Source organism: Rhinolophus ferrumequinum, chromosome 11, assembly GCF_004115265.2.
Source record: "Rhinolophus ferrumequinum isolate MPI-CBG mRhiFer1 chromosome 11, mRhiFer1_v1.p, whole genome shotgun sequence".
Taxonomy (NCBI): domain Eukaryota; kingdom Metazoa; phylum Chordata; class Mammalia; order Chiroptera; family Rhinolophidae; genus Rhinolophus; species Rhinolophus ferrumequinum.
In genome coordinates, this window is record NC_046294.1 from 44,579,139 (window position 1) to 44,599,791 (window position 20,653).

The 20,653-nt window shown below is 36.8% G+C and overlaps 1 protein-coding gene across 1 annotated transcript in view; it reads right to left on the bottom strand.

Annotated features, from left to right (window-relative positions):
* Nucleotides 1–2,652: 2,652 nt before the first annotated feature.
* NLRP14 (NLR family pyrin domain containing 14) overlaps nucleotides 2,653–20,653 on the bottom strand; it is a 30,162-nt gene continuing 12,161 nt past the window's right edge. The window contains exons 5-12 of the mRNA XM_033120739.1: nucleotides 17,845–18,009; nucleotides 15,041–15,208; nucleotides 11,611–11,781; nucleotides 11,023–11,193; nucleotides 9,359–9,529; nucleotides 7,158–7,328; nucleotides 3,679–3,849; nucleotides 2,653–3,000 (exon numbers count right to left, since the gene is read on the bottom strand). Of these exons, the coding sequence (XP_032976630.1) occupies nucleotides 2,865–3,000; nucleotides 3,679–3,849; nucleotides 7,158–7,328; nucleotides 9,359–9,529; nucleotides 11,023–11,193; nucleotides 11,611–11,781; nucleotides 15,041–15,208; nucleotides 17,845–18,009 (1,324 nt within the window). The 3' untranslated portion in view covers nucleotides 2,653–2,864. The remainder of the gene's footprint in view (nucleotides 3,001–3,678; nucleotides 3,850–7,157; nucleotides 7,329–9,358; nucleotides 9,530–11,022; nucleotides 11,194–11,610; nucleotides 11,782–15,040; nucleotides 15,209–17,844; nucleotides 18,010–20,653) is intronic.

Here is a 20,653-nt window from a genome sequence, read left to right on the forward strand (position 1 = left end):
TCAAGATAAATAATATTTTAGTGGAATATTTCTAAAAATCAAAATTAATGCAAAAATATCCATGATAACAAATATCACAAATTTAAATAAAGATAGTAACTAACTCTGAGCTGGCACAACCCTGAGAAAAGGTGCCTCAGTTGCCTCACCCTAATCCTGGCCCATGGATTATCTGATAACAGTGATACGAGGCATGTTTTCAAATTTTAAATGGCAATGATGCTAGTATTTTGTTGTTAATTTAGGGCAAATATTCCTTATCATGTTATGGAAGTACCTGACAAAAAACCCTAAATTTGATTAAATCCTTTTTCAATATCTATTAAGGTGATTATTTGGTCTTTCTCCATCAACTAACTGATGCCATAAATTTTAACAATATTCCTCCTAATACTTGTCCTCTCTTGCATTTCTGTTATAAATCATAATACTCATGGTATATTTTAATTGAATGCTGGAATTCGTTTTCAAATATTTATATTTGGTCTTTGCATACATATTCATAAGTGACATTCAACTATATATTTTTCTATAGTGCTATCTCTGTGTGGTTTATTATCAAAGTTTTTTCAGCTTTATAAAATGAAATGGGAAAATTATCTTCCTCTGTTATGCTTGGAAGTTGTTTAAAAAACAAAAGAATTTTTTTAAACAAATTTTTAAAAATCTGAAAGTTTGGTACAGATCACCTTGATAAGCATTTATCAACAACTTGGACTTTTACTTGGGCAGCTTGGAAATCCTGTTGTCTTGTGAAAGATGCTCATTGCATGTGAAAGGAATGCCACTTCTCTGATGCATACAGTAGTCTCCCCGTATTCAAAGTATCAAATTCCAAGGTTTCAGTTACCCAAGGTCAATCATGGTCCAAAAATATTACATAGAAAAATTCCAAAAATAAACAATTCATAAGTCTTAAATTGTGCTGTTCTGAGTGAAATCTCACACCATCCCGCTCCATCCTGCCCTGAACATGAATGATCCGTTTGTCCACGCTTTGTCCATGCTGTATACACTCTCCACTTTTAGTCACTTAATAGCCCTCTCTTATCAGGTCAACTGTTGTGGTATCACAGAGCTTATGTTCAAGTAACTTATTTTACTTAATAATGGCCCCAAAGGGCAAGTGATGTTGGCAATTCAGTTATGCCAAAGAGAAGCCATAAAGTACTTCCTTTAAGTGAAAAGGTATGTACGCATAAGAAAAAAATATAGTATATATAGGGTTCAGTACTATCTGCAGTTTCAGGCATCCACTAGGGGACTTAGAAAGTATCCTTCGCATATAAGGGGGGACTACTGTACTTCCTTTTCTGAGTTTGTTCTAACAGCCTGAGGTAGCTTTCTTTAGCCTGTATGACTATAATCACTGGGAATCAACCTCAGTAACGACTCCTTTTCCAAGTATTGTCTATGACAAATGTCAGCCATATCCTTGTTCTGTGTAGTATCAGCTCCAGTAACATTACCTATAAATTTTGACGATTGCCGTCTGCCCCCTTCTAACTGCCACGGTCCACTCTTGTCTCTATCCCTGCCATATTGACTCAGGAGCTACTATACCAGCTAAGAGGCTTTTTTATCTTCTCCAGAAAGGAAGAAAAAAATGATAGCACTTGCAGTAGACAAAAGAAGGCCACACATTTTTTGACACTACTCTCATCAAGAAGTGACTGCCCTTGAACCTGGGCTGGCCTGTACTGTTTTGACCAATGGAGTAAGACAGAAGCAACTTTGCCAGTTCTGGGCCTAGCTTCTACAGGAACTGGCAACTTCCACTTGGCCTCTTCAAACTCTGAACTCTCATCAAAGAACTTTATCTTCTCTGTTGGAGAGACCACATGGAGAGGCTCTGAGATTAGAGGGAGGAGGGGCCCAACCCAAACCAGCCTTCCAGCCATCCTCTCCAAGGCACCAGGCATGTGACTAAAGTCATCTTGGGGCTTCCAGAGCAACCTGGCTGTCAGCTGAATACCACCAAGGGACTCCAGATGATGTCATGTGGAACATAAGAAATGCTTAGCTGAGCCTTTTCTGAATTTTAATATACCAAGTCATGACATATAACAAAGTGGTTGTTTTAAGCCACTAAGTTTTGGGATGGTGTGTTACATAGCAATAAATAATGAAAACGTTCTTTTACAGAAAATTTTCCTGTGCAATGTTTCTGTCAGAGGAACCTGTTTTTAGCTCTAACCCTAATAATCTTTGTATCTCCTTATATCTTCACAGTAGACTATAGACAATAGTTCACTGCAGAACTGGACTCCCATTTCTATTAAGACTAGTGATTCTAAAATATTAATGTACCAAAGAATAGCCTGGGAAATACTTTAAAATGCCAGTTCCTAAGCCCTTCACCCAGATATTCTGATTCATTAAGTCTAGTATGGGGTTCAGGAATCTGCATTTTAAGTAACACCTAAGTGATTTTGACCCTGGGAATCTAAGAACACACACGGAAAAGCATTCAATAAAATGAACCAGAGATGGTGAGGCTGTGAAGTAAGCCATGGCAGTGGGAACGAGGGAAAGGAAACAAGACGCTTTAACACAATCTTTCCTGGCCCCACCCTCTGGTCTCATTTCTAGGCTCCTCACATCTGGATTCTTAAGCACTGCATCCAATTAAAATCACGGTACAATTTTCACAGTTTTGTGTTTTTCTATTTATTTTAGCTTCTCAACTCCTGTGGGAAGTAGAACAGACATTTTACAGAGAAGTGATTAACCTATATCTAACAGATATCAAATGCAATATGTCTGGGCAAAGAGTATCTAAGCTAAGAGTCCCAGACCACTCTAAGGTCTTTATTTTAGTTTACTTTTTTTTTTTTTTTTTAAAGAATATCAGGTTCTTCAAATCAGAAACACCGCCACCAGGAACCATCTTCTTCATTATGATCATTACAATCTTGCTTAATGACTAGGTGAGGATTGCTAACTCGCACAGCTTCCAGCAGCTTCTGGGCTTCCGCATCAAATGCCTCTTTGCACAACCTGAGAAAACAAGGGAACATCTCTTCTTGTACTCAACTTTCCCACAGTACTTTACTTTCTCTGGAAAATTTATTTCAGAAAGAAAAAAACTGTTCTGTTAAAGTAGGGAGAGAATATTAACATGGCGGGGGAGTGGGAAAGGAACCTGAGGGATACAGTAAGGGAGATACCATAGTTGAAGGAAAATGGAATATAGAAGAGAGAGAAACATTAAAAATTAAAAGGATCCTCCAAGAGCATTTTTCTAGTCAAGAGAAACAGTACTACTAATGATACTGATGAAAATAGCTAACACATTGTTTATTTTATGTTAGATACTGTTTTAAAGATTGCCTATACTGATGAAAGTGATCGATCCTTACAATAAACCTATGTAGATATTATCATTTCATCCATTTTACAGAGAGAGATTTGGGACTAGCACAAGATCAAATATCTAGTTAAGTGACAAGGCCAGAAATGAAATTCAGGTAGGCTGGCTCTAGAGTTTGTGGCTCTTAACCACTATTCTGTATTACATCTCTTGAAATTCCGTGCTCTATGGGAGGAAAAAAAAAAGGCCTAGAAAATATCCAAGGGTCCACAATCAGATTGCTCCTGAAGCCTGCAATAAACGAGTGTCTCCCCAGATTCCTCACTCCAGAAAACTTTTCTTCTAAGAAGCCAATGAAGACTTACCCTAGAACTTGTAGTTTACATTCAGGAGACATCAAACCTTCACATAACTTCGTAATTCCTTCACAACCTAAGGTATTCTGTGTCAGGTTAATTTTTATCAATCTTTGGTTGCTGCTAAGAGTAGAGGAGAGATCCTGACAACAGAGAGAGGTCAAACCACAATATTCCAGCCTGCAGGGAAGAGAGACTACAGATAAAGTTAACTTTATCCCATGGCAGAGAGCAAGCACACAAGAGATCTGTGAGCTGGGAGTGTAGGTTAACTCCAGAAGCTTAAAAAATGAGTACAATTAGGGTATATCCAAGGAATATAAGTATTTATAATATTCATTACTACTAGACATTTATGGACTGAATCTACCCCTTCCAATATCATGAATTACAAATTCATAATTATAGTCTAAGGGATAAATAAAATATGGTAGCACACTAAGGAAAACTATAAAGCAGTTGAATCCTTGAGCAGCATTAAAAATACAGCAACCTAAGTAGATTTTAGAAATATGGTATTGAGTATTTAGCAAGTTATATAATGAGATCTCTAGCACCATGCCATTTATGTAAGTAAAAATGCATACACCAAAAAACAACATTACATCTTTTACAAGGATACACACAATTCTATGGCAAATTTCAAACACATTAGGTCAGCTGTCCATGGGTGGGAAGGAGAATGGTTAATGGAGATAAATTAACCAACTAACCAACCAACAATCAATCAGTTGTGGGCCCTTGCATAAACCAATGATAATACAATACCATGAACTAAAGAAGCATGTTAAACTCAACCTTCTGCACCTGATGATTCCCCCAACCAATTTAAATTTAATTTTCACCTTATGTTTATCTAGTCATTCAACAATTGAGGATCTATATAGGGACTGAGTATACAAAACTTTTTCTTAAGCTGCTGCCCACATGGAACACACATTAACATAATAGAGCAATAGTACCACTAATTGTGTCACAACGTACATAAATATCACACAAAATAAACCTTAGGGTGAAACTCATTATAAGACATAAAAGATTATCAAGAATTCATCAAGAAACAAATCATTCTAAATTTGTAGTCACTAATAAAAGTCTCAAAATACAGAAAACAAAAACAGAACTACAAAATGAAAGACAAATAATTATAAAAAAAAGACTTTAAACATTTTACCATAATTATCTGGGAAAAAAAATCACAAAAAATAGAATTAATAATCTTACTAATACGAAATACAGCAACCAATAGCTCTTCATATTCTTTTCAAGTGCACTAGGGAACACATATAAAAACTGACTATATACTAGGCCATGAAGCAAATGTCAACATATTTCAAAGAACTGAAATCATGCACTGTATGTTCTCAGACCACAATGCTAGAGTGTAAATATAAAAAAATAACAAGAAACCACTCTTATGTTTGAAAATTAAGAAATACACTTTAAAATAATGGTTTGAAATTAAATATTTTAGACTCAAAAATAACAAAAACATTGTATACAGTATAAAAACTTGTAGGATGAAATTAATGCAATGATTTAAAAGAAAATCATAACCTCAAGTCTGTGTTGGAAAAGAAGAAATATTTATGCACTAAGCATCCAACTCAAGAACTTAGAAAAAGAATGGTAAAATAAATTCAACAAAAGTAGAATAAGATAGAAAGAATAATTAATAAAACATCTCTAGATATCTAAATCATTAGAAATGATACAAAAATGAAGCAGATAATAAAATATTATTAGACACTTGCCAATAAGTTTTAAAATGTAGATGAAAAGATAAAGTCATAGGAATAATATTACCAAAAATTACTCAATAAAGAACTGGCTAAAATTTTAAAAATTAAGTCTGACAAAACTGCCAAGAATAGAAAGCAATAGAAACTCTGGCAGTGGCAGAATAAATTGGTACAATCCTTTTGACAATATCTGATAAATTTGAAGACATATATTCCCTGTAACATAACAAGCTCACTCCTGTTTATTCTAGATAAATGTCTATGCAGGTGCCTCAGAATTTATGTATTAAAATATTTATAGCATCACTAAGTCATAAAAGAAAGAAAATGAAAACAACCCCAAGTCTCCACCTACAATAGAATGGTTATAGTTTTTGGTATGGGCATTCGTCAGAATCTTTTACAGCAATAAAAATGAATTAACCACAGTTACATGAAGCAACTAGATGACTCTTATAATCATAACATTAAGCAAAAAAAACAAAAAAAAAACAAAAACACACAACCATAACACAAAAGAATATATAAAGCACGATTCCCTGTATATAAAGTTGGTCAGATTAATCAAGAGGCCAGTGGAGTATCATGTCCTTGTGAAGATTCACCAGCAGCTAGGACTATATTGTGTAGGCAAAAAAGGGGTCTATATCGCTGGGAGACATTCTTCTATGGGTCTTTCTCCCTCCTATATTTTTGCTGACAAAAATGCAAGCTCCTGACAACTTTTTACCTGGGCTGTTTTCTAGAAAGCATTTGCAGTGAGAAACCTTGATGAACGTCTCCCCCTTTAGGACGAAGAGCAGGCTTATTACTGCTTGCTATAAGATGATGGGTCCCCAAATCTAATGTTCCTCTACTGGGACGCAAGCCACAGCATGTACCGGCATCCATTCAGGCCCTCCACACTGACCTTGTGGGACTTGGGGCACAAGGGAAACTGACACAAACATGCCAAATGCTGTGCAGTTGGCTATGCTATGAGTAATAAAGTGTCTGTCTATGGTAGGATTCTATGTCTCCTGCCAGCACCCATGAGACAGTAATAGGCTAACTTATTGGGTGTTAAGTAGGACAAAATTAAATTTCAGACCCAATAGTTACAACATCATTGTTGTGATAAAAACATATAAATGGTCAATGAAAACAGGAAAAGCAGCACTTTCTTGGAAGATTCAGGGAGACATATCATAGTGTCTGGGCTTCTCACATGTAAAGCAAAATTTTGACTCAGAGGTCAATTATTCATGTTGTATAAGTATAAATGTGCTATCCAATATCAATTCAAGATTTTAAAGAGAAAAAAATCTAAACAATATATAACTGAACATAAAAAGTACGCAGAACATAGGATAAGATTAGATTGCAAGTTCTTTGAAAGCATCAATAGCATTTTTCTAGATAGAAGATGATTAGTAAAATCTTTGATTTAATAAGAATAATTAATTCAAGGACAGATGGGCTATCTGAAGGGTGATAGCATGTAGAAGACCTAAATCAAGTACTATTTATTTAATACATACCCTGTCCAATGCACTGAGGAAGACACAAAGAAATGTGAAATACTGCTTCTATACTAACAACATGTAGTACACATTGATCCCTATATTTGAACTTAGGATTCTCATTTCTGAGAGTAACTTACCTTCTAGGCCCATTTATTCCCATTCTCTCTCCATATACTAAATTTCTTCTAGGTATACAAGCCACCAAATAGGTATCATTTTCCTAATGAAAAACTGAACTCACCCAAGCCTCTGAATATTACAGTTTGGATGTCTCAAAGCCTCATGCAGAATTTTTACTCCCTCATCCTGCAAGTCATTGTTCCCAAGGTCCAGGCTCCGCAGGTTAGAGTTGTTCAAAATAGCAGAAGCCAGATCCTGGCAACACGCACTAGTGAGAACACAGCCCATCAATCTGCAAGAAATACAAAAGAAAACTGACACCTTTAGTTGTGAGGCTTAATTACTTTATTTCTGGGAGAAATAAAGAGATGCCCAAGTATTTGAGCCTTTCTATTGACCCTTTTTTATCTACAATTCAGGACACTCATAAGAAGATCTAACATTACCAGTAGAAACAGATGGACTTTCTTAATGAGCAGGAAAAAATAGTGGATAAAACTGCTTTCTTCCACAAACAGGTTATTATCGATCAAGTTTCCCAAATCAAGGGTATAAGCATTTATTTCCACCAATACTAAAAAAGTATTGTAAGCTTTCCCAAGGAACCCACAGATCTCTATAATTTCAGTTTCTAATATATTTTTGAAACAAAATTGTTTTCCAGGAATCTGTCTCGAAGTATTACCTCCAAAGAAGAAAAAAGCAAGTTACATATAAAAGACATTTTTCCTGTACTTTGTAGGACATTCAAGGGTATTCACAATCTGGCCTCAAGCATTCACTTTCCATACTTTCTCCCTACCCTATTCTCTAACCATACACATCTGTTTTTTTCCCCCAAATATACCGTATCTATCCTTGTTCCCCTTTTCTCTCTTCTTTCGTTCTGACAGACATCTGCATATAACAAAATCCTCTTCATCTTTCAAGACTAAAGTAACTCAGTCTCCTCTGTCCCACTCCTTGCTCCTTGAAATTTCTTTATAACAACATATGGAATATATTAATATTATAGTTGGCTTTATATTATCTCCCTATTAGCATTTTGTGAGTTATCTGAGGACAAGAGCATCACTTTAATAATAACCTTTAGTCCCCTCAGCGTCTAGCTCAATTTGCTGTAAACACTTGTTGAGGCAGTGGCATGGCCTGTAGAGAGACTATGGAGGTAGCTAAGAAAGCACAATTAGTCTATGTGTTTACAGCAATGCTAAGACAAGTAACTGAGCTAAGCAAACATCTTCTTTGTATAGGTCACTTAGAAATTGTATCTCTGTAGCTGAAATAGAGGTATTGGATTCAATGACAATTTCCATTAAGTAAAATTTTATTTTCTAATTGGATAATAATCAAGGAAATATCAGAGAATCACACTGTAATTCATATTACATACGTTTTCTGAAAGTACAGGTGCTTATTGGACCCAAGAGTTCAATCACTTTAGTGTTTATAGATGTGACAATCAACTATTAAACTCATTTGGAAATTTGCTTATCATGAGTCAGTCCAGTCAAGCCAAACACTTCTGGGTATACCAACAATCTTGAATTTATAGTTCTTAAAAAAACCATGCTGGGGTTAGACCCTTAATGACTCACCCAGGCTACTAGTCCCATGGGAGGCCCTAGTGGGAAAGTAAGCTGAGATCTCTAAGGGACACCTCTATCTTGTGTCACGCTAGCCACAGCATTTATATAATTAAATATTAAATATCATGCAACCATTAAGATAATCAATAAGATAACTACAGAAGTATTTAAATGTGTTTCTGAAATACTATCACATGAAAAGAAAACCTCAAAGTCATGTCTACACAGTAATCACAATTACATATACACATACCATGCACCCACTCACAGAGTAAGAAAGAACATAACAGGAATAAAACGGTTGCTGTTTAAGAATGACTGGATTGTTGGATAATTTTAAAAATTCCATTCCCAGTTTCTTTAAAAGTTGACCTATTTATAAACCTGAATTTTAAGAAAGAAAAACTAATAGAGCACAATTTCAGCTACATGGATGTAAGGTAGGACACACAGTAGACTCACTGAGGCACAACCAAGGGAAAAATAAAATGGCTACTGTTCAGCATGATGGCTCTGGTCCTCCTTACCTGAGGGCAGTTAACTGTGATTACTATACTAATTTTAAAAAAATTGATGAACAGACTTCTCCAGCTAGTCTAAGGCAGAATGAGAGAGAGGGAATCAGCTGTGTATTCTTTTCTCTGACACTCAGTTCTCAGTACCTTTCTTTCCATTCCTCTCTTGCCCTCACAGTATTTAAAGCTACACAAAAGTAAGGTCAAAGAATACCTACTCCAGGTCCTGAAGATTACAGCTTGGATGCCGAAAGACATCACACAGCAGCTTTACTCCATCATCTTGTAGCCAGTTTGACCCCAGATCCAGATGAGTCAGGCTTTTGTTGTGCAGGAGAGAAGATGAAAGATGTTCACCGCTAAGTGAAGTGAAATGGCAACGTCTTAGCCTACAAGAAAGACAGTGAGAGGAAAAGATAGAATCACTGCTCTACGGCCCAGAGATGTATATCTTTGAAAACGTTTCACGTTACGATCCCTTATGTACTTGCCAACACTCCATCTCAGATCAAATACTCTCTTCCCTCATTGCCTCTTTGGCTATCTCACTTGGGAAACAGATTTGCACCAGATTGGGCTAAAGCTGGATTCATGTTCTTTTTATTGCTATAAATGAAATGTTAACCTCTACATTGTATATAAATATAGTCCTCTGTTGCAGAAGTAACTACATAGAGCAGAGGAACAGGCATATGGAAAAGAATGAGAGTAATCATAATAAAGTACTTTTTGTACATAATAAAAGTGGCTTTTTCAATCAGTAAGGAAAAGATATATTATGTCATAAATTGGGGACAACAGACCTGACATATGGGGAGAAATAAGTTTAAGCCTTATAACAAAATTAATTTGGAATAGTTTAATATTTAAATGTTAAAAATTAAACCTTAAAGAGTATGAAAAAGATAACATAAGTGGCATTTAAAAAAATGTTATTTTCAATTATGAGAAAATTTTTAAGTCATAAGGGAGAACATAATTAGATTTCACAAAAATTTTAAACTTCCATATTCTAAAAATGACTAAAGAAAATTAGAAATACAGCAACATTCTAGGTAAATTATTTATAATATATAAAAGTAATAGTAACAATGTACATGGGATATTAATAACCATAATATATAACATATATAAAAGAAAACATCCAGATGAAAACTAAGCCTATGATGAGGCAATTCCTAGACTACTAAAGGCCAAAAACATCTGAAAAGATGCTCAACATCAAATCCTTTGTAAAGTTATTTTCAATTATCTAATTAATATTGATCAAAAAAAAAAAAGACTGTAGATACTCAGTGACGATATTAAAATTCAGGCCCCTAGATTGATTGCTGAGGGAATATAAACAATTTATCAGGAGGCAATTTAACCATATTGCCAATAAAATATTTGACTTATCAATTCGATATCTAGGACATTACCTAACAGCAACTAACAGAATAATCACAGAGTGATCTAGCCATACCATGGAATGCTATATTTCTACTTAATGGTATTCCTTACCTGTTCTGACCCCAGAATATGGAGTTGGATATGTGGACTTTAGTTCTAAATCCATCATTTTCTTGTGATCATCAGGCAAGTTGCATAATCTTTCTAAGCCCCATATTCCTCATCTGTACAACAAGACACTGAGAACTCAGGTGGCCAATTTGACACCAAGTATTTGTGTGCAGATTAAACAAATATAGCACAGGGCCCAGCACACAATAAGGACACAATAAATGGTAGTTATTAATATCATCAAGCTCATCATCTTCATTATCATTAAGGATGACAGGGGAAAAGCAGGAGGCAGAATACATTCATTAATATTTTCCCATTTTAAATGTATTTCAAAATGTGTATTATAATGGAAGGCTGAAAATGGGGAGACACTTACACAAGGCTCTGTAGAATGCACTGTGGGTGTTTCAAGGCATCACTCATAAGTTTTAGTCCATCATCTCCCAAGTTGTTATCCGCCAAGCATAAATGTGTCAGCCTTTTATTGCTGGTAAGAGCCAAAGACAGATCCTGGCAACCAGCCACTGTGAGGCCACAGCTTTCTAAGCTGTAGGAGAAACAGACGGTAAGGGATCAGTCAAATTCCAAAGTTCATGCTTCTCTTCTCCTTCACAGAGAAGTTAGCTGGTACTTACATTTCCTACACCTCAACTATAGACTCAACGTCATTAAAGCCACTAAAAATGATGGATTCCATTGCAGCAATGTATAGGGTATGATAAAACAAAACATAGGAGAGGAGAAGCCTGGAAAGAAATGAAAATTAAGAATTCAATCATGAAGAGGTGTCTAAAAGTCAGGTAAAAGAGGAAGGGAGGTAGAGGAAGAAAAAGAGGAGCTCATCCAGGATAGACAAATGACCCAATTCGTGTCAAGACCCAGGCAGTTTTCCCATTCATATCATAACTAAGCTATCCAAGATTAAACAAAATGACTCTACAGAAAACAAAGCAAAAAGACTCACGACAGTCTCTCTAGGTGACACTTTGGATGTCTCAAGGCCTCACACAACAGCTCCACTCCATCATCTAATAGATTATTGGTTGACAGATTCAGAAATACCAGGCTCTGGCTTCTGACAAGAGCCTTAGAGATATTCAGACAACAAAGTGTAGTTAGGTTGCAGGATTCCAAACTGGAAAACACAGAAAAATAGAAATGACCACTACTTGGAGAAGAATTATAACCACTGTTCACTCAGACAGAGCATGTGGTGACTTGGATATGGGTCTTTGGGACCTTTTGTGAAAATATAGCTTCCCTGCATAGAATGAGTTATTTAATTCAAGCACAGGGCTCTAATAGAGAGTTAGGAGGGAAGGATGGCAAGTATGTCTTTTCCATCCCCACCTCCCCAATTTCTTATGAAAATACATATAAAAATATTTTTAAATGATCCTCATTTTTTTTTTTTTAATGTTGGAGGAATATCCTTTAACTACAACGTGGGAGATGGTGGACTGAAGTATGGCTCTAGCCTTGCATTCTCTGACTTCTAAAATAGATGGACGGGAAAGCAGGAATAAAACCTGTGACTCCCCTGTCTGCCAAGAGCTCATTTATTTATGGGAGCCAACACATGCTTTCTGAGGAATCCAGTCCTTAAGAGTGAAAACAAGAAGTAAATTGGAAATAAAAGTTTCTAAAAAATAAAGGAAGGGAAGCAGAAGTAGTCCATGTAGAGTCCATAGTTTGAGACTCATATTTAGAGACAACTTGCACTTTGGATGAGGCTGAGCCTGATACCAGCTATTTGTAAGAAGAGTCCTGCATCAGCAGCATTCCTGGAATGTGGAGTTGCTCTATTCCTTTTAATCAAGGACTTATCAACTTGAGTCCCTTGGGAATTGGTTCTCTTTATCAAAATCAGAGTGTACAGAGGTAGAAACAGAAGGCGATCCTGCCTCGGTCCAGAATCAGACCTCAACAGATTCTAGGCTCAGGACATAGGCTCAGGCTGAAAACCTCACTTGCCCTGAAAAGGTATTATGGACTGAATAATGCTCCCTAAAATTCATATGTTGAAGCCCTAACCCCCAATGTGACTGTATTTGGAGACAGGGTCTTTGAGAAAGTAATTAGGTCTTAAATGAGGTCATGAGAGCAGACCTCCTAATACAATAGGACTGGTGTCATTGTAAGAAGAGACACCAGGAATGCGAATACACAAAAATGGTCATGTGAAGACACAGCAAGAAGGTGGCCATCTGCAAGCCAGAGAGAGAAGCCTTACCAGAAACCAATCCTGCCAGCACCTTGATTATGTATTTCCAGCCTCCCAAACTGCGAGAAATAAATTTGTTGTTTAAGCTACCCAGTTTGTAATACTTTTTTATAGCAGCCCAAGGAGACTACCATGTTTCCCTGAAAATAAGACCTAGCCGGACCATCAACTCTAATGTGTCTTTTGGAGCAAAAATTAATGTAAGACCGGTTATTATATTATAGTATATTATATAAGACCTGGTATTATATTTTATTACATTATATTAATTATATATATTATATATTATGCATGTTATATATTATATTATATATTACATATTATATTACATATTATATCACATTATTATATTATTATATTATGTTATATTATATTATACCCGGTCTTATAGTAAAATAAGACCGGGTCTTGTATTAATATTTGCTCCAAAAGACGCATTAGAGCTGATTGTCCAGCTAGGTCTTATTTTCGGGGAAACACTGTAATACTAAAGGGTATTACATCAGCAACCAAGCATACAGGGAAATGAAATCTTATACATTGTATTTGGATAGAGCCCATCTAGAAACCAAAAGATTCCAATGTTATGGGAACTGTTGATAAATTACTAAGGTTTAACAGAAAAAGAACATTACACTAGAGGGACAGAACATAAGCACATATATTATATGGCCAGTCAACTGTCCATAGCTCTTATAACATGAGGTCTAAAATAAACACACAACTGGAACTTTTCCCACATGAAATGGCAACAGTCTATACAGGCCTCTTGATTACTCCCCAGTGGCTACTCACAACAGCACATCCAGTCCTACATAGTGCAGTGTTTGGTTATTACAAAGCTTTGATGACTTCTGCCACCCAAATGTTCTATTCACTGGTGCAAGGAAGCTGACTAGTTGGCCCAGAGAGATGTTTTCCTGTCTGAATGTCTAGTAACTGGATCTACATCAAGGTTTATCAAACCGCAACTGATGAAAGAGATTTTATCAAGTCCTGCTGATCTGTCAAGTGCCAAGGTATTTTGTCTTGGATCCAGGGCTCCCACTGTAGGAAAACATCTCGCCCTCCATTTAACAGCTGTTTGCTACTAGTATGTTTCACTTTTAGACAGGAACCAATGACCTACTTCTCACCTGGGTTCTAGAGCAGAGGCTGCAGGTTACAGACAATTCCTCAAAATGTCCTACAACTACTTCATAGATAGTATAACCCATACCCTAACCTGGCCTGCTTATAACTTAACACATGTTCAAGAATTATCCAACAACTTTCCAGACATGCTGTAAGTGAATTTCATCCTGTAAAAACTGGTGAGACTTAAAATACCCAATGGTAACAGAATTCATAGTCAAAAAGATCTTCTCAGATTTTACTTGATTTTTTTTTTCCTACACAGATTATCATGCTTCCCACAAATACAGACCTGTCTTGGCCTTTGTTGCATCAAGGTTCATTCTTGACCACCACCACCAACTGACTCCAGGAATTACAAAAACTTCAAAGGTAAAACCAACTGCAATGATTTTTATTTTTCTTTTGTCAGGAACTGAATATTTTTCATTGTAAAATAAGATCTTTCTTCAAATCTGTCACACAGTGTGGAGACCAAGTATGATTGTTAAGCTCACTTTCACAAAGTAAGCAAATCAGGCCCACCACTAAGATCCAGAGTATATATGACAGCGAGTGAGCACCTTCACAGTTGACAGCTGCTACACTGTTCTTCCTCAACTTTCTGTACTGGTCACGGAGTTGCACTTATAAGGTGAGGGCAATTCACTATCAAAATTAAATAAAACAGAGCCTGGCACAGCACTGCCCTATTACCATTAGTCCTTCTCTATGAGAATTTAAAGACACAATGAATACACATATTCCTGAATTTAAGTATGAAAAAACTTAAATCTTTATAAATTCTGGGTCTGACCCCCACCCCCAATTTAGGAGATGGAGACACAGAGAACTGTACAATGAGGTGTCTTCCGATGGGGGGGATGGAAGGAGTTAGAAGTCCTATCAGTAGGAAAGCAGCCTCAATCGCCTGACCCCCGCTATTCCGTATCATGCAAGTACGAGTAGATTTAAGGTGGCGCTATAAGCAGCAATTCCAGGCTGGAAGAGTCTATTTGGACAAAGTATCAATTGTAATAAAAACCTCACAGCTTACCTCAGATTCTGTAGTTTACAGTCTGGGTGTTTCAAGGCTTCACATAATGACTTTACTCCACTGTCCCCTACATCACTCCCTTTCAGGTCGAGATGCATCAGATTCTGGTTGTGAGTCAAAGAACTAGAGATATTCTGACAACCATCAGGGAAAGAAAGAAATCTCAACCTTTAGGACAAAAATATACAGGAGGGATTACAAAATCATCTCTGTCCCTAGTTACAGCACCCCTTTCTTTTCAAACCTAAATAACTCTTAGATGTTTTCTAAATATTCCTGCCATTTCTTATCTTACTGAGGGTTCCTCATATTCCAGGGCAGGTCATAAATTCAAGTTTCAGGATGTTGTTTAGAAAAACAATTGGGTTACCACTTAGGTGTCCATTACATTATATCCTGACAACTGATACTCTCAATTTTGTTTGACTATGAAAAGTTGATAACATCAGGAAAAGAAGAAGAGGAGTTTTTAAACTCTTAAATCCCAGAAATGGTGACCAAAAATTATTGGGATTATTCCAAATACTGTAATTACAACATTCACAATATTTAATCCATTAAATAAGCCAAGGTGAGTCCACAGTTAACATCAACTGTTTGATATGCATTAGGAAAACACATTATTGCAAAAAGGCTGTCATCTTGTGAACTTTGTTAGGTGTACAGAGACAGCCCAAAGCAAAATACGAAGGAAGTTAAATCCTCCCATTTTTCTTTTGCTTTTTCCATCTCCGAACTCAGTCACTGTTAGCCGTACTTGATTCTTCTGTAGTGCCTCTGCTGGCCCCAAATGCTTAGCATGTTCACACTGCTAATTGTTCAAAACTTCCCTTTTGCCCACAACTTACCTACCCTTCACCCTGACCTCCTTCCAGGCAAGCACAAGAAAATAAAGCTTTTCCCCATTTAGAGCACTAACCATCATCATCTAGTAAAAGTGGCTAAGGCACTCTCTAAATGTAAATCAAAAGTACAGTCTCACTTGTTAGGGAAATGGGACTTGAGTAAGGCCCCACTAAGGTGGGAAAGGCCAAAAGCTACCTTCACAGTATTAGGGTACCCTTGCATTCTAAAAGAGGAAACCATTTAACCCAAAAGAAGACATTAGCTATTGTATTAATGGCAAGGGACAATGTGTGGGGGAGATATTTGAGGGTTAGCGAAAACGACTTCCAGGAACCCCTGAATTATAACATATATGTAACTGCCTACTACATCTATATGCAAATCCAGACCTAATCTAGTTGCTTGAAATCTAAGGTCAGATTTCACTAAAAACACTGAGATTCTAAGAGAAATATTTAGGGGGAAGCCTGTATCCCCCAAAAAAGAACATTAATCTTCAGTGCTTATAGGAACCCACACGTATCATTCTTTCAGCATTCAGCACATATTACTGAGCACCAAATAGGCCACGTGTGCATTGATGGGCACTGAATACAGAAAAAACCAGGATCAGTTTCAGCTCCTAGTAGAGCCAATGGACAAGAGGGAGACATGTAAACAAGCAAATGTAAAAATGTGACGCGAGTATCTGGAATCAAATTAAAGATAAAACAGCAAATGTCTGCAAGAATGAGGAGCAGCTGCAACTTTTGCATATTGCTCGTAGGACTATGAAATGATAAAACCACTCTGGGAAACTGGGTGGTTATTTCTTAAAAAGTTAAATATATACCTATGAACTAGCAATTCCATTCCTAGGTGTTAGCTCAAGAGAAGAAAACATGTCACAAAATAAAAAAAAATAAAAGATTTTCACAAGAATATGCACACCAGCCTTATCCATGATAGCCAAGAATTGGAAACCCAGAGGTCTATTCACAGAGAATGAATGAGCAAGTTGTAGTATATCATACAATGGAATGCTAATCAGAGATAAAAAGAAAGGAACAAGAAACAAAAACTAATAGACACAGACAATAGTTTAGTGGTTATCAGAGAGAAATGAGGGAGGGGGGTCGTAGAAAAGGGAAAAGGGGACTCAAATATATGGTGGTGGAAGAACTGACTCTGGGTGGTGAACACACAATATGATACATGGATGATGTATTACTGAAATGTACACTTGAAACCCATATAATTTTACTAACCATGGTCACCCCAATAAATTTAATTAAATAATTAACAATTAAAAACAGAAGTAAACTATTAAAACATGCAGTAACGGATAAATTTTTAAAAACATTTTGTTGAGCAAATGATGGACACAAAATACATATATTGTTGAATCAATCTAAATGACTTCCAAGTACAGAAAAAGCTAATATATAGTTATAGAGGTTAGAAAGTGGTTGCCTTTGGGACTGGATGGGGTGAGAGGACTGAATAGAAAGGGGTACAAGGAAACTTTCTGAGATGATAGAATTATTTTGTCTTGTTTTGGGTATTGGTTACAGAGGTGTATGCAATTGTCAACACTCAACAAACTGAACACTTAACATCTATGCATTTTATTGAACATAAATTATTCTTCAATAAAAAAATTTAAAAAGTGTTCCAGAACTTCTTTGAAAATGCTTTGTTGACCTGCCTAGAATGCCTTAGCTCTGTGTTCATCTAGATAATTCCTAATCAAGCCTCAAAAAACCATGTCAACAGCTACTATGTTCTGTGCTATCTTTCCCAGAATAAATCAGGTATGCTTCCATGTCCTCAGAGGTTTCCACTGGTCACAATCTTAGTTATTTTACTCAGTGGATTTTAAGTATTTGTTTACTGTTTCCCCTAAGAAGTAGGAGTGGGAGGTGGGACAAAGAAAAAAACTGGAATAACGCCATTAAATTTTCTCATGTCAGACTTACAATAGTTTCTGTAGTTTACAGTTTGGGTGCCTTAGTTCTTGATAAAAAGTCTTCATTGCTAACTCATCAAGGTTGCTATGACACAGGTCCAATTCTCTCAAGTGTTCATTTGTATGAAGCACAGAGCAGAGATCTTGCCAGCAATGAGTAATGCAACCAACATCCCTTTGCCTAAATAATTGGGAAAAGAAAAGACCAATGATCCTAGTTCAGCCCAGGCAACTCTCAGAAAATGGTACAGGGTGGAAGTAAGTGGGCTTTGGGAATGGCAAGAACACCCAGTGCTGGCCTGGTTGGGCACAGTTCATCGGGAAGCCTTCCTCTTGGCACTCCGGAGGCTTTATTTGCCCAATAGCTTTCCCAAGCCCCTGGACACACTCCTTTGATGCACAAGAGCTACTTCATTTAGGAGAAAGAGACGCAGGGAAGAGAGAAGTCTTCAAAAACCTGAAGAGCCAATATCGAGAAGAAAAATAACATCCGACCCCAATAAGTAAGATTAGGACTGCGGGTAGACATTATGGGACTGTGACACAGGTTAAGAACCACAGGTTTGAGCCCAGTACTACCACTTACTAGCAAAATTACTTTCAGCAAGTCACATCAATTCCATGAACTCTGAATTTTCTTCATCTATAAAGTGGAAATGCCATCTCCTTTCACAGGGTTTGAGGATTTAATAGCCAATTTTAGTGGGTACACAAAAGCATGGTGTAAATTTTAAGATGCTGTATAATTATTAGGCATACTATCAATAGACTCATTATACACAAAAAAGGTGATAATAAAACAGGTAGTCTAGCGATTGTAAAAGCATGAGCTCTACAATAGAATAGTTCTGAGTTCCAACTCTACCACCATTCACCAAACTGAGTGATTCTGACAACATTACTAACCTATATGAGCCTCAGCTTCTTCAACATAAAAAGTGATGCTAATTGTATCTGTTTCTTAGGATTACTGTGAAATTCAGTAAGACAATCTGTAGAAAATGCTGAGCCAGTGTTTCACATTGTAAATGCTCCTGACAATTGGTAGCTGCTGTTATTTAAAGTACATAAAAGTCTAGCATGTTGCCTTATACATAATAGCTACTGTAGGGCAGGAAAAAAAAATACCTTTTTCCCTCTGCCCTCCTAGATTTCCTGGCCAGGGCCCTGTAAATTAGATTGACAAAAGACAGATTAACAAGAGAAAAGCATGCAAATTTTATTAGCATGTGCATCATGGGTACACATAGGGGAAACTCACTTACTAGTAACTCAATGGGATGGTTAAAATTTGGGATCTAAACACCTAACTCGCGGGGTAAAGGCAAGGGAGAAAGGGTGTTTATGGAAAAACAAATGATTTTTTGGAAAGATAAATGGGATTTAGGAGAACAGATGACAGACATGATAGCTTGTGACGTTTGTCTGGGTAGTGTCAACTTCCGTCTCCAAAAAGAAATTAGGGTTGCTCCTAGGAGGGGATTTATGACAGTTGAGTTCTTTTGGGAAGCTCTGCTTTTAGGCAGATAAGGTATTTCAGGAACTCAAAGGCTTTCAGCTCAAAATAATTCTTTTGTAAAAATGGCATATTTTGGAGTGACATATCCTGATCCCCTTCACTACTCAATAAATATTGATTTCCTCCCTTATTTCCCCGATACCTTATTTAAATCGGAATGAATGCCATTATAGAGTGGTGACCTCTACATCACCTGACATTTTAGAGAAAACTAGGCAATAAATTACTGATTCAAACATTCAAGTGCTTACTGTGTACAGATACTATGGATAAAACATGTGACCTCAGTCAAGTTACCTCAGTTTTTTATAAGTAAAAGTAGCATCTACCTTGGATTTTTAGGAGGCTAAATGATTTGGGGCTTAGAAGACTGTCAGGTATGTATTAAGCAAATGTTAGCTACTATTTGATGTGTGCTTGAATCAATGATTGCACACTTACTTTCTAGGTGAACTCTGCATCTCAGTTTTGTAATCTCAAAAATAAACTGAGATATGGCTTTTACTAGCATTAAACTGGGAATGTTAAACATCCTGTGCACTCTGTAACTGTATACCACATTGTAAGCCCTCAATTAATTTTAGTTTAATATGGAACTAATTCCATAGTTCGATTGTTCCCCCAGACTTAGATGGGTAGAGTCAGGAAAGGCAACCTGAGGAAGGGAAGAGGGTGTAATAATAAGCAGAAAATGCTGAAGTTCATTTATTCTTTCAAAACATTCATCTAGCACGTACTATTTCTTACCCACATCTGACTCTCTCCAGTTAGTTGTTAAAGGGCTGAGACTTTTCATACAAAGGCCGGGTATATCTAGGCAATGGGGAAGGAGCTAAATCAGTAGAATACAGTGGAACAGAGCCCACAGAGATGACCTATGTACACTAGGTTTAGCAAGAAATTCCTAGTTCCTATTCTTCTGGAGGGCATTATTTCTAAAAGTTAAATATATGTAAGATGATGGGTGTAAGTTTGGGCTATGCCATATCCCTCCTTGAGGACTGAAGCACTCATTCCCTAGTTGTTGGGAGTGTTGACAGCTGACAGTGCTCAGCCAGTCCCTCTCCTGGGATTCCCGTCAGGCCAAGATGGATACTTCAGGCAAGTTTTTGCATATTCCTCACCAGTAGCTGTGACTGGTCAATAAGGGGTTTCAGTGCCTGGCGTCTTTTTCTCAAGGTGGGAAAACTCTGAAAGGTTATCCTGGCTCTGGGATCTCAGCTAAACAACTCCTCCTTTCCCTCTGAGAAAATCTACTTCCTTCACTCCCCCACAGAACACATCCCGGGAACTGACCTAA